Source organism: Malania oleifera, chromosome 7 (assembly GCF_029873635.1).
Source record: "Malania oleifera isolate guangnan ecotype guangnan chromosome 7, ASM2987363v1, whole genome shotgun sequence".
In the NCBI taxonomy this organism is placed as follows: Eukaryota; Viridiplantae; Streptophyta; class Magnoliopsida; order Santalales; family Ximeniaceae; genus Malania; species Malania oleifera.
The window spans coordinates 53578556-53592406 of NC_080423.1; the positions used below are offsets into that span (position 1 = coordinate 53578556).

Sequence of the window (13851 nt, forward strand, 5' to 3'; positions counted from 1 at the left end):
AAGGATCGAATTTGATGTTGTAGGATAGGGATTTGAGAAGTTCCCATGTTCAATATTAAGCAGGGATGGATGATGGAAGAGCCACGAATCTGCAATGTTGGAGATAGGCAGCAGGCAGCTTGTGGTGCTGCAACTATTGTCGGTGAGGCTACAATGATAATGGTGCTGTGGTTGTGGCCCACAATTCAAAGGAAAGGAGATTCCAGTAACTAATTCAGGAGTTGTTAATGATCTGGTTGGGTGCCGTGGTTGGAGGCTGCAGTTGTTATTCCGAGTTGATGGCTTGGATTTCAATTGTGGTTGGACAGACTTGACTGATGGTTGTTTGATGGTTGGGCTAGGGATGGTAGTTTGATGTTTGGGGGGGCAGTGGTGGATGTATGTTTGATGATGGTAACGATGGAGGATCGAGAATGAGGCTCTGATATCAAATTTGATACAGGACACACAAAGGAGGGATGCAAGAAAATAGAGAAAACGATAGGAAAATAACCAGGATCTTAAAAGAGAAAATAAAAATGAAGACAAAACTCAATTGGGTAAATGCTCAATCATCCAATCCGTCCCCGATGGTAACACGTCAAGCCTTTATATAGGCTTTCTCCCAATATCAAATAAGTAAACAATCCTAATTAATGAAACATAATATCAAATTCTTAAAAATTAAGGCAGTACATAAATGTAATATTTTTAAATAATAAAAACCCTAGATAACCATAAAGACCTTAGATAATCTACTAGTTTATTAGCTTATAAAATCCAACCATAAAATAAGAAAAAATCCTTAAAAGAGTAAACTACAAGATTGCCCAAATATCCTTAAAATGCCAAACAAGAAATGAGAGTTTCATTGGACTCTAAAGCTACCACGAATTTTTTTTTTAGAAAAAAAAAAAAAATATGACTGAAGCACACGTACGTAGACATCCTGACACTTAGTAAAGTATTTAAGGCTGCTTGCAATGCCGTTGGTGTAGGTATAGGCAGTGTTTTGAGCCAGGGGACACCCAGTAGCATTCTTTGGTGAAAAACACACCAAGGTTAAACAAAGATATAGAACTTATGAAAAAGAGTTCTGTGTTGTGCTTAGATCCCTCCACCACTCAAAATATTATTTATTGCCTCACGAATTTGCATGGAAGCATTGTGATATTTGGGTTCTACGCATGCTAGGTGGGTAGAATTCTTAAATGAGTACACCTTTGTTCTCAAATATCATTCAAGTGTTGAACGTTTTGATGGCCTCAACTGATGTAACTATTCTCCAAGTGATGAGTACTGAGGTTATAGAATTTAAAAAATTGAAGACTGCTTCTAATTCTGCAATCAATTTTTTTAGAGAAGTCAGTAATGGAATGCACATGAACAATGTTGATTATGTTATCCATGATGGTAATTTATTTAAGGGCACCAGACCATGCATTCCCTGCACTTGATTTCAAGATTTCTTCATTTGAAAGTTGCATGGAGGTGATTTAGCCAAACATTTAGGTCAAAGCAAGATCATTGCCATAGTTAAGGATAGGTTTTATTGGCCTTCATTAAAGAAAGAAATCACAAAGATAGTGTCTCAATGTTGCACTTGTCATCTAGAAAAAACTAGGAAATGAAATATTGGACTTTACATATCTCTCCCTTAGCCACACATGCCATGGAAAGACTTCTAATGCTTCTCGTATTGGCAAGCTATTTTTCATGGAAGTGGTCAAACTACATGCTTGCCAAGCTCCATAGTGTATGGTAGAGACGTCAAGTTTATTACTTACTTTTGGAAGTTGTGTGGCACAAATTTGATGTTTTCTTCCGCTTTCACCCCTAGACTAATGGTCAAAAAGAGATTGTTGATAATAGATTGGGTGATTTTCTTAGGTTTGATCCTAGGATAAAAATTTAAAAAAAAAAAAAGGGTGCATGGTACTTGGTATTGCCTATTATTGAGATTGCTGTGTAACAATTCAATAAATAGGTCCATAGGCAAGGGTCCATTTGCGTGTCTTTGGATACAAATCTCATGTTCCCATTGAATCTGTTCCTTTACCACTTGATGCCAACATTTGAAAATGTTTCAAGTCCATTGCACAACATATTCATGATTTGCATCCTCAGATTATGAGCAGATTTGCCGTAATTAATATAGAATATGAATTTGCTATTCATGTGCACCGTAGACCTAGATATTTTAATGTAGGTGACAGTGTCATGGTTCACATTTGTGCTCAACACTATCCCAAACTCATTTAAGAAATTTTTTTAATACGACAACAACCAAAGCCTTAAGCCCCACTAGGTGCGGTCGGCTACATGAATCCTTTTCCGTCAATTTATGCAATCATGGACAATTTCCTTCAACAAATTCAGGGCTATTAAATCCTTACTCACTATCTCATTCCAAGTTATTTGAGGTCTACTCCTACCCCTTCTACTACCCTTCACATTAACTAAATAACTCTTCCTCACTAGCGCACTATGTGGCCTACATTGCAAGTGCCCAAACCATCTGAGTCGTCCCTCCCTTATCTTATCTTCTACGGGAGCTATGTCTAACTTACCGCAAATATGTTCATTTCTTAATTTATCTTTTAGCAATATACCACTTATCCATATAAGCATTCTCATCTCGACAATTTTTACTTTTTGAATATGTTGTTTCTTAGTCGCCCAACATACTAATCATATAGCATAGTTGGTCCTACAGTAGTTCTATAAAATTACCCTTTTAATTTTAATGATATTCTATGATCACAGAGCCATTTTACCCAATGTACTTTAACTTTATGTATTATATCTTCTTTGATTTCTCCTTCAGCTTGCATAATAGATCCAAGGTATCGAAATCTACTTGATCTATTGATTCCTTAATCATCAAGTTTTAACTTTGTCTCCAGTACTCCTATTATTGAAATTACACTTCATATTTCTGTCTTATTTCTAATTTATCCTAAAGCCTCTAGATTCTAAAGTTTCTCTCCATAATGCTAGCTTAGATTCTACTCCACCCTTAGTTTCATCAATCAAAACAATATCATCTACAAACAACATACACCATGAAACCTCATTTTGAATACTCCTAGTCAATTCATCCATCACTAAAGCAAAAAGATAAAGGCTCAAAGTAAATCCTTGATGTACACCTATTGTGATTGGAAATTCTCTAGTCTCTCCACTTATAGCCCTAACACTAGTCATTACTCCATCATACATATCTTTAATGACATCAATATACCTACAACACACACCCTTTTTTTCTAAAACCTACCCTATCACACACTTTATCTAAGTCAATAAATACGATATGCAAGTCTCTTTTCTTTTCCCTAAACTTTTCCATTAATCTTCTTAAAAGATATATAGCTGTTGTAGTAGATCTCCCACGCATAAAACCAAATTGATTTTTTGAGACCTTCATTTCTAGCCTTAATCTTTGTTCAACTATCCTTTCCCACAGTTTCATTGTATGACTCATAAGTTTAATTCCACAATAGTTATTACAATTTTGAATATCTCCTTTATTTTTGTACATAGGTATTGAAGTGTTTTTCCTCCATTCATTTGGCCTATTCTTAGTTTTTATAATTGTGTTAAATAAATTAGTTAACCATATAATTTTGTTATCACCTAAGCATTTCCAAACTTCAATAGGGATGTTATCCGATCTTATAGCTTTTCCATTTTTCATCTTTTTTCGTGCAAACTTAACTTTGTTAACTCTAATCTTGTGAAAAAATCTCATATTTTTCGTCTTTTGCTCATTTTTCAATTCTAAGTTTAAGCCTTTTACTTGGTTTTCATCAAATGGCTTGCTAAAGTAACTTCGCCATCTTTCTTTTATGTTTTCTTCCTTAACCAAGACAATATCATCCTCACTTTTTAATACATTTTACATTACCTAAGTTCTTACTCTATCTTTCTCTAGCTCTAGCAAGTTTAAATATGTCTCTTTCCCCTTATTTGTATCTAATCTATCACACAAATTATTAAATAATCTATGTTTAGCTTCACTAGCAACCTTTTTTGCATCTTTTCTCGCCTCTTTATACTTTTCAAAGTTTTCCATGTTTCCACATTTTTGCCATTGTTTTTACAGCTTTTTGAACATCTTGATCCCACTACCAACTTTCTTTGCTATTCGAGAATCCTCCTCTTGATTCATCTAAAATCTCTTTCTATCTTTTTAATAGAACTAGCTATCCTACTCCAAAGAGTGTTTGTGTCTACACCATTTTCTATAGTCGAATCACCATCTTTGATCATTTTATCTTTAAATTTTATTATATTTTCATCCTTTAGGTTCCACCACCTAGTTCTTTTAGACCAGTTCATTTTATCCTTTCCCTTCCATTTTTTAATACATATATCTAATACTAAAACTCTAAGTTGTATGGTTAAGTTTTCACCTGAGATAACTTTACAATCAGTACACAATAAACGATCTACCCTCTTAGTTAAGAAAAAATCTTTTTGACTTTTATTTTGTCCGCATTAGAAGGTTATTAAGTATTCTTCTCTGTTCTTAAAGCAAGTATATATTGTAATAAAATCATATGAAATGGAGAAGTCTAAGATCATCTCCCCAAGCTCATTTTTGTCTCCATATCCATATCCTCCATGGATCCTCTCATAACATTCATTATCCCTTCCAACATGTCCACTCAGATCTGCTACTATGAATATTTTCTCAGTCCTTGATATGCCTTGTATAATATTATCCATATCTTCCCAAAATTGTCTCTTAAGGTTTTCAGGTTAAGCCTACTTAAGGAGCATAAGCACTAATGACATTTATTATCTCTTAGCCTAAGACAATCTTGATTTTCATAATTCTATCCCCTACACTTTCGACATCTCCCATGCTATCTTTTAAGTTTTTATCTATCATAACTCCTACCCCATTCTTATGTTTTTCTTTTCCAGTATACCAAAGTTTAAATCCTAATATTTCAATTTTTCTAGCTTTCTCCCCCACCCACTTAGTTTCTTTAAGGCAAATTAGATTAATTTTTCTTCTAATCATTGTGTCCACAATTTCCATACTTTTACTCGTATATGTCCCTATATTCCAAGTTGCTAATGTAACCTAGTCTCTTGAACTAACTTCTTTACCCGCCCAAATTCAGAATGATGCGGGAACCCTCGCATATTTGACACCATCCCTAAGAAATTTTTTTAATGAAAAGAATAATTACAAAGAATAGAGGATAAGAAATCCTCTCAGTAAAGCAGAGAGATAACAAAGAAACGCAATTACATCAAAGCTGCCTTCCTATCTCCTTGGACATCAAAGAAACGCAATTACATCAAAGCTGCCGTCCTATCTCCTTGGACATCAAACAGCAACAAACCCTCAAAAATCCCAAAAGAATGTGTCCAAAAAGAAGCGTAAAAGATGACTTTCTCTCAAAGTAAAGAAGGGATCTTCTTAGCTCTGTAAATTCTGGCATTCCTTTCAATCCACATCACCCACAGCACTAAAAAAACTGCATAGACCCAAAAATTCTTCCCTGTTTTATTCTTCCCAAAGCCTCAAAACTTTACCTATAAAAAGTCAAAGATAGATTCTGGAGCCACATACTCTTCTCCAAAAAACAAAACAGGTTGTTCCACATGTGCCTCGCCACCTTAAAATGAAGAAGTGGCTAGAACTCTCAATTGAACCACTGCACAGCATACAAATATCCGGACTAAGAGCTTTGTGGGTCTCCCGATCTGTAACACCTTATTCATCTTAATCTTATTGTGTATGAGAGTCCAAACCACATTACCTAGACCCATGCCCTTTTCAGACTTAGGCTTCCTAACAGCATCCCAACTAACCCAGTGATCCATTTATTTTCCCCACTACCAAACCATAAAAAATCCCTCATGATCTTTTCCAACTTACTAGCCACCTTGGGAGGTAGTTTAAAAAGGGTAAGGTAATAAATGGGAATGTTACTAGGGAAGCACTAATAAGTGTAATTCTACCTCCTAACAAGAGACAAGCCTTCTTCAAACCCTCCAATCTATTGCCCACTCTCTCAATCACAGGATCCCATAAAGCATCAGACAGAGGATTTCCCCCAAGAGGAAGACCAAGATATAAAAGCGGCCAAGAAAGGGATTACAAATTTACAATCTGCTAAAGATCTAAAATTCTCAAAATCTCTACTACACAGATTGATACCTGCTAGGGCAGTCTTAGAAAAATTAATTTTTAAGCCTGAAGCTGATAGGTCTACTGCACAGAATGATACTAGCTAGGTCACCAAGCTGATAGGCCTAAAGTCCTTTACTCTTCTAGACATATCCTTTTTAGGAATCAGAACAATGAAAGTAGAACTCACACTCTTGCTCACTTCTGCATTCCTATGAAATTTCTCAAAAAAAAATTCAAGACATCCTCTTTTACGACTTCCCCCAGGTATCCTGAAAAAAAAGCCATAATTCATCGTCTGGGCCTGGTGCTTTCTCCCTTTCCATATTGAACACAGCTCTCTTTGTTTCCCCCAAATCAAATGGTCTCTCCAACCACTTAGCCACCGAAGCCCAAAAGGTTTCCAATCCAACCCCTCCACCATCAATCTATTCTTGCCCTCATCTCGAACAACCCTTCATAGAAATTTGTAACCTCCTCCCCGTATGATTATGATCTCTCATCACCTACCCTGAATCAACCTCCAACTCCTTAATGAAGTTCTTCCTTCTCCGAACTCATTTAAGAAATTGCATGCTTGTGCCATTTGCCAACTACCCATTATAGAAAACTTGGATCTAGTGCTTAGAACATTAGTCTCATTTTCAATGTGAAGGATTTGACACCTTATTGAGGTACCTTTGAACTAGTGCTCATACAAGTTTGCAGTTCCATTGGTACCCTCCGTTCCACAATAGGAGTATAGATCAAGGCTATATTGGATGACAAATTTGTGACCTATTCAAGGATTTCGTTGATACTTATTTCAGCAAAGCTTCTATAGGATGATCTCCATGCACTTGATCATAATATCTTAGGCTGGTACTTGCTGTCTAACTCTCAGGAGTCGAGTTCTTCAGCTGACGGACTGTGATAGAGGACTACTTTTGTCGCCTTTAAACAATTTTATAAAAGGTGTAGGTTTAAGAAATTAAGAATTTTAAATTAGTTTTGGAATATTAGATAGTTTCAAGGATTTTTAATTACTTTGGAGTTATTTTATAATTTTTGTTATTGTTTTGGGGTTATTTTGTAATTTTTGATAGTTTTATCTTCAGAGTTTTTGGACTGCCTATAAATATAGGCTTATGATGTTAGGGTAATTTAATTTTTTTGGATGATTAATTGAATCTACATTATTCTTTCTCACGTCCATGGTTGTTGCTCTTTCTCTATGTCTCTCTTTCTTTACAGTTTCTCTCCCTTCTCTTTTCTCTCCTCCCTACCTTTCTTCCTCTTTCTCTTCTTTCTCTACTTTCTCAACTATCTGTCCTATTCTACATGAATTATCAATTTTTTTTTAGTTAATTTACGGCTGTTTTGGATATCTATTTACGCAGGTTTTCTTTTGATATTTAATTTCATTGGGCTTATTTTACAATTTTTTATTACATTGGTAATATTGTGTAATGTTTGATTGTTTTGTCTTCAACCTTTCTAGTTGCCTAAAAATATAGGCTTATGGATGTAAGAAAGAGAACATCATATACAAACACTTAAGATATGATTCAAGCATGGTCTTAAATGCCCATAAAATTGTCAAAATTTCAACTTTCCACCACCCTAGCAATCGAAATGGTATTCAAAATCTCTCCTGAAAAGTTTTCTTTGAAATTTCCACAATATGTCCAAAATCTGGCAAAACATTGAAATTTCAACAAAAAATTTCGAAAATGTAACTATGGAACAAATTTTCCTTGAAACTCAAATTTGAGATTCAAAAGCCAAAATTAAAATTGTTATCTTAATAAATCTTCTATTTATTGAAAATAAAGACTATTGCAAGAAGGATACAAATAATAACTTTCATAGTTTTGAAATTTTATGCAAAATTAAACTTAGATATTAGCTACAACATTTTCTTCAACCTTATCTGTATTTACATAATAACTAATACTTAATTGATTTATAAATTTCATTTATATTCATTGAATATGGATCGATTTATGAATTTCATTTATATTGATTGAATATGGTTAATCTAATTATTGTATTACAGGTATTGCACCTTATACATCACATGCTTGTCATTTTTCTTCACAAAATTTCAGCTCCAAATCTTGCATTATTATATTATTAACACTTTCTGAAGTTGCAGTAAAAAATTCCATGCTTTACTACTAATTTTCATCATTTTTTAAAACTGAGATCTAAACTCATATCAACACCAAAATTTCCATCAAATTTTGTGTGCCTTTGAATTCTTGAAATTTTAATCATATCAAAATTTAAAACCATGCGTTCAAAAAAATTTTTAGAAGATCCTTGACCAAGGCAGAACAATTGGAGTTCCAAAACACATTATAAGTCATTATATGCCATATAGGCCCATGTGAATAAGGGTTTTTACAATGACATTCATGGCCTAACGGCTCTTTTGGGCCATTACGCCATAGAATTAATTTTTCATTTCACTTAACAAATAAAAAAGAACATGCTGGAGCCAATTCATGCAGCTAGTCAAGGAGAAATTTCTTATAAGAATTATGAATTTAGCATACACCCATAAAATACCAACGACTCAAAGTAACTATGCTAGTTAAATTAAGAAGTTTTTAAAATTCCTATGAAAGTAGCTGGGAGTTCAGAGAAGTACATGAAAGAGTTTCCATGGTCGAGTATTGGGGAGGATAAGAGGGATCATCTTGACATAGAATGAATTTGTCATTTCATTTAAAATATAAAAGAAAAGCATGCTGGAGCCAATTCATGCAGCTAGTCAAGGAGAAATTTCTTATAAAAATTATGAATTTAGCATAAACCCACAAAAATACTAATGACTCAAAGTAACTATGCCAGTTAAATTAAGAAGTTTTTAAAATTCCTATGAAAGTAGCTGGGAGTTCGGAGAAGCATATGAGAGAGATTCTATGGTCAAGTATTAGGGAGGATAAGAGGGATCATCTTGATAGTTGGGAGGCGGTTAGGAGACCAAAATCTGAGGGAGGCCTAGGCATCGATAGTTTGGTTTCTAAAAACATTTCCTTAATAGGAAAAGGGCTATAGATATTCCCCTTAGAATCAAATTCATTATAGTCACAAAGTAATTAAGAGTAAGTATGGTATTCATAAAAATGGGTGGGATACTAAGGGGAGTAATATTGTCTCTCATGCATGCCCTTGGAAATTTATGTCACAAGCTTCTGGCTATTTCTTTCCTCTCATTCATTTTTCTATTGGAGTCGGGGATAAGATTCGTTTTTGGGAAGATATTTGGTTGGGTGAGACTTCATTGGAATATCTTGTGCCTTGGTTGTATAGATAACTCTATGCATGATGCATCAATTTTAGAATTTTATTCTTTTGAGGGGGTATTGTGTCTTGGGACTTCCATTTTTCAGGATTCTTAATGAGAGAGAGATGATGAGTTGACTTGCCTGTTCAGTGTACTAAATTCTTTCATTCCCAATTATAAAGGGGATGCTAGGCTCTGGATTAGTGACTCTTCGGCATCTTTCTCGTTAAAGTCTTTTTGTCCATCTTACTTAATCTATTAATCCCCTTTCTATTTGGAAAAAGTTGTGTGGAAGGATATTGTCCCTTTTAAGATTCGAGCTTTCATCTGCACTTTAGTTCTCAATAGGGTTAATACGAACAGCTTGCATCATATCAGGAGGAGGCATTATAAGGCTCTCAGTCTTGGTGTTTGCATGATGTGTTGCAAGTAGAGTGAAACTAATTGTCATTTTATTTTTTCGCATGTGAGTTGGCGAGAATGTTGTGGAATAATTTGTTTTCACGCATTGGTGAGGCTTCAGTGGCTCCGAAGAATATTTATGAACTCATAGCGGTACTTTTTTGGAATTTTGGAAGGAAGAGAAACGAGAAAAGGCTTTGGAATTGTGCAGTTTTTGCTATATTGTGGACACCTTGCCTTGAAAGGAATGCCAGAATTTTTAGAGACCAGAACAGAAGACTTCCTCGAGATTGATTTGGAAGAAAGCTACGTTTCAGCTTCCTTCTGGGCTCACTCTTTTGAGGCTTCTAAGGGGTATTTAACTGTCCAATATCCAGAGGGAAGGCAGCATTGATGTAAACCTTTTGCTTTCTTTTGTTCTTTTGTTCTCTTGTTTTTTTGCTTCAGAGGATGTCTTTTCTTCCTTTCCCGTAATTATTTCTTCCTTCTTGCTCTAATGAAGTTTTTGTTATCTAAAAAAAAAACAAGAAGATTCTAAAATAGCTCCTCTGTCCCTCGCGTATTCATATATTCTCCAAACAACAATATAACAAATTCTATGTTTTGAATAAGCATGAAGCTGATTGAATTGTATGCCTTAAACAGAAAAGCATCAATAAACATAAAATTGAAGCGATATGCACAAATTTTGCAATAAATAAATAAATAAATTACAAAAATACAGAATTTCTGCTGAAGTCCGCAAGATAGAATCAATTTATGCAAAATGTCTTGGAACTAAGTAAAGTAAGCTGTAAACTGAGAAATATAAAGGATTAAAGGAGAAGCGAAGGACCTCAATTGCGGAAGTGGCGGAAGCAGAGCCAGACCAAGCAACGTGCCAGAGACGATTGTCGCGAGAGCGAAGCTCGAGAGCGAGAAGGTGAGGGAGGAAGCCTGAGCGAGTAGATTGAAGGGTCTGGACAAGCTGCAGCGGGAGAGAGACGAAGCAGCTCTCTAAACCTCCCACCACTCTCACCTCGAACTCCATTGCAACTTCGCAAAAATGATGAGAACCCTGTCAATAGACGAATATGATGAGACCCCTGTCAACGGTACCCTGAATTAACTGAATACGACTCGACTGAACAAACCGCCTTGCGTAGGACTACTGGCATCGACTGAATTGGACATACTTGAGACAATATATATTAATATTGAAACTTAGGTATACTTGAGATAGATATTGGTGAACATTATAGTGTTTTTTCCCCTTTTATCCTTTTTTGTAAAAAATATATTAAATAATACCTTTTCTGGAAAAATATATTTCTCGAAATAATCCTGACCTAATCTCGCTACTTCAAGTAGTGAAATTTAAGCAAATCTCGTTATTTGAAATAACGAGATTTGCCACGTGTCATTTCCATAAAAAAAAATTATTTAATATATTTTAAAAAATAATAATAAATCGGGAAATAAATTATTCTGTGTGATAAAGTGGAAAATAATTTATTACGCAGAATAATTTATTTCCCAATTTATTATTTTTTTTAAAATATATATTAAAAGAATTTATTGTATAATAAATTGAAAATTTGAACTTTATTTTAAATTATCAATTTTAATTGTACCTAAAATTAATATATGTATGCACTGATAGTTTGTTAAAGGGACAGAAAATATAATGTTTAAAAATATTATTCATTTTTAAAAAATGTTTAAAAATAATAATATACATTTAGAGTTTGAAATTTAAATTATGAATATGATTATTATGTATTTGTACAAAAAATAAATATTTTTTTATAATTTTACCCAAATTTAAATTTGACTCTCGAATTCAAATTCCCAAATATAATTTTTTATTTTAACTATTAACTCATTTTTTATGATCGATGAATAGAAAAAATCAAAGTAAAAAGTTGATACTTTTTAAGAGACACAAAAAAAAGAAAAAAAAAAATGTGTTGACTTTTTTGAGGTTAAATATTCTTAAGTCAAAGATTTGTGTAATTAATATATTTATTTGTGGATTTTAATTATGTGGAATATTTTTTCTAAGACTACTTATGTGTTTCTACTTATTGTTTTGTTCAATTAATAAATAAATAAATAATGAGAGAAGATTAAGATATGAGAATTATGTGTACATTTATTATTCAAAGTAAAGATGGATTATCTTTATTATAAGAGATGAGAAAAAAAAATGTTAAAGACTCGCTTAGTTGTGGAAGATATTTTTTATTTTCTAATATTTAAAATTTTAAAAAATTTTAAAAATTAACCTTTTTTTATAAAATATTTTGAATATGCATATAAAAAAGGTATAAAATTGGGTGTAAATACCCAGAAAATATAATAAATAAATGAAATTGAAAAAAATAGATTTTCGGCTGAGAAAGCAGAAAAATCGGTGACAATTTTCTGGAGAGGAGAGAAAACCGGTGACGGTTTTTGGGATTTGTCACGGGACAGTAAATAAAAACCATTTTAAACTCTAAATAATTCTTTTTATATTTTGTTAATTTATTATTTATTAAATATAATTCCACCTAATTATCAACAAGACATTCAAACTAGGATTATTTGTTAGCAACTTTTAAAAATTAGGATCTTCTATTTAATTTAAAATTTTAAACAGAAGATAGTATTTTTGAGATTTAGTGAAAAATATAAAAAAATATATTTTAAAATTTTGAGATTTGTTCAAAAATATAATTATTTATCTTTATATTTAATATAAATATATATTTTTAAAAAATTATTCTGCATAATAAATCGGGAAATAATTTATTACGCAGAATAATTTATTTCCCAATTTATCATATTTTAAAAAAATATATTAAATATTTTTTTTTATAGAAATGACACGTGGCAAATCTCGCTACTCCAAGTAGCGAGATTACATCAGGGTTATTCCGGGAAATATTTTCCCCGAAAAGGTATTATTTAATATATTTAAAAAGAAAGGATAAAAGGAAAAAAAACTCGAACATTATACCACTCTCCCAAATTTTAGTACCTGTTTGGCACATTATTATTTTCTCTTTTATTTCTATATTTTTTACAATAAAAAAATAGACCATTAAAATATGTTTATTTGAGAATCGTTTGGTATCACTGTCAAAAAAAAAAAAAATCAGAAGTAAAAATCTATAACCAAAAATAGAAATTAAAAATTATAAACCAGCAATTTATTTGGTTAACATTTATAAAACTAATATAAATTAAAAACTTGATTAAAAAATTCTCATTTTCATCTCTAAATGAAATAATATTATAAAAATTTGATTAAAGTAATAAAATTACAAATAATACACATTAAAAAATTTCTATAATAAAAATAAAATTTATTATAATTATTTTACTTAATTGTTCTACTTTCAAATTTTACTTTATAATAAAAATTTTATTGGACATTACAGATGAAAAATAGTGCCAGTATTTTATAATTGGCATTATTAATATTTTCTTAAATTTATGTATATTTTTATTTTAATTATATTGAAATTCATATGATCATTTAATTTTGATTTTAACTTAAAAGTGTATAAAATGAATAATTTAATTCAAAAAAATTATTTCTCGATATCAATATTTTTGGCAATAGGTTGTCAAAATAACTTAAAACCATAAAATATGGTATTCAGTTTTTTGACAAATAGTAAAAAACTAGCAAAAAAAATATAAAACTAACAACGTAAACAAACTCATTTTTATAATATGTTTCTTCAGCATGGAGAAACAAAAACATAAAGCATAAAACGGCAACGATGCCAAACAAACTCTTATGTTATCAATTTTCCATTTTTGTTATCGGTTTTTAGCTATTTGCCAAAAAATTGAAAACCATATTTTATGATTTTCAATTGTTAGGGTAACCTATCGCCCAAAATTTTAATATCCCTAAGTATTTTTTTTTATTAAATTATTCATTTTACCACTTTAAATTTAAATCAAAATTAAATGATCATATGAATTTAAATATAATTCAAAAATAAAAATATATAAAATTCAAAAAAAATTAATAATAAAGCCAATTACAATATGTTTTTATTATTTT

At 31.9% G+C, this 13851-nt stretch overlaps 1 protein-coding gene across 1 annotated transcript in view; it reads right to left on the bottom strand.

Annotated features, from left to right (window-relative positions):
- The window catches only part of LOC131160422 (peroxisomal ATPase PEX1), a 135631-nt gene extending 124636 nt beyond the window's left edge, over positions 1-10995 (bottom strand). Inside the window, exon 1 of the mRNA XM_058116091.1 lies at positions 10642-10995. Coding sequence (XP_057972074.1) covers positions 10642-10836 — 195 coding nt within the window. The 5' untranslated portion in view covers positions 10837-10995. The remainder of the gene's footprint in view (positions 1-10641) is intronic.
- Between the last annotated feature and the right edge of the window lie 2856 nt (positions 10996-13851).